At 38.6% G+C, this 1,512-nt stretch overlaps 1 protein-coding gene across 1 annotated transcript in view; it reads left to right on the forward strand.

Moving 5' to 3' along the window:
* The window catches only part of LOC107578922 (neuropilin and tolloid-like protein 1), a gene marked incomplete at its 5' end in the record, with an annotated part of 2,369 nt that extends 1,421 nt beyond the window's left edge, over positions 1–948 (forward strand). The window contains one exon of the mRNA XM_016264824.1: positions 240–948. Within this exon, the coding sequence (XP_016120310.1) occupies positions 240–823 (584 nt within the window). The remainder of the gene's footprint in view (positions 1–239) is intronic.
* Between the last annotated feature and the right edge of the window lie 564 nt (positions 949–1,512).

The raw sequence follows: 1,512 nt of genomic DNA on the forward strand, positions 1-1,512 counted from the left end.
AATGGCTGATGAAAATTCAGCTTAGCCATCACAGAAATAAATTACATTTTAAAATGCATTAAAATAGAAAACAGTTATTGTAAGTTATAATAATGTTTCATAATATGTACTGTATTTTTGATCAAATAAATGCAGTATTGGCAAGCATAAGAGATTTATTTCAAAACTTTTAAACAGTAGGGTTTTTTCTTCATTTAAAACAATGTGCCACATACAATATCTATGCTCCTTTCGCACAGAGAAAAGAAAAGCCACTATCCTGGACAGTCTCGACAACACTAATGTGACCATTATAGGCGTGACCTGTGCAGTGGTGATTATCCTGCTCACCGTGTCAATAATCATTCAAATAAAACAGCCACGGAAGAAGTACATAATCCGCAGAGATGAATTCGACCCCACATTGCTACACAAGGCCTTTGAGCCCCCACACTACGAGCTGTGCACGTTACGGCAAGCAACCTCATCCGATGGTGATGTTTTACCTGAAGACTTCCCCAAACTGCAGCGCACCTCCTCCAAATGCATCCACGGCCACCACTGTGGCTCCCAGGTGTCCAGCATTCGAGGCAGTCGCAGCGATCTCAGCCTGCGAGATGCTGCAGCTATTCTCTCAGAGATGGAGCCAACCATACAACCTCCATTTCCTCTGCAAGCCACCCCTACTGGCCGCAGGAATATCCTAGTGATGAAGCACAGCTACTCACACGATGGGGCTGAAGAGTGTGACCTGGATGATGAACTTTATGATGGGCCCACCACCAGCCGTGGGCGAGCTGCAATGGACAGAACTGTGCATCGGTCAGTATCCAATGACTTTTAATGGCTTCCCATGCATTTCAGCCCAGCTTTTGGATAGATTACTTTCTTTATTGTCCATTTTGTCTCTGTTTTATTTGTAATAGTCATGCACTTGTTTATTATGTTTGTTGACAGACAAAATTTCCATTTTCACTGTTTTGTATCCATAAAGGATTATGGATCAAAAAACATTGGTGCATTAATTGGATATGTGAACCATAAAACTGTGTTCCTGCCAGTTTTCTTTTCTTGTTTTGTATATGACTAGTCCTAGGCTGTCTAGTCCATAAAATTTGATGACTGTTATGCACTTTGTTTTAATCCTAATATTGAGAAATGATATTAGGACACTCAATCATTGCATATGTTTGATGTAAATATTTTGATTCATGCTGTTTGGTGTGGGTATTATTTAAAACATTACATAAAAACATGTCATTACTGCTATGGCTATTTTCACCTTTGTGTTTTGTAATGTGGGACAGGCTTCTCTCTATCCTTGAGCTGTGTGGTTTAATTGAATTGTGCTTTACTTGTGACTTAATTTATTTGTATTTTCATTGCTTCTATGCCTACGTGAGAACATTGGTGCTTCTTTTATACTTTGTTACCCGAATGCTTCAGTTTTCATTCTCATATCACATATTACTGATAAAAATACAAACAAGTTGTTATGCTGTCTCATTTTATTACATTTGTATTATAAAATGC

This window comes from Sinocyclocheilus grahami, unplaced genomic scaffold (assembly GCF_001515645.1).
Source record: "Sinocyclocheilus grahami isolate Dianchi unplaced genomic scaffold, SAMN03320097.WGS_v1.1 scaffold12781.1, whole genome shotgun sequence".
NCBI classification, from domain to species: Eukaryota; Metazoa; Chordata; class Actinopteri; order Cypriniformes; family Cyprinidae; genus Sinocyclocheilus; species Sinocyclocheilus grahami.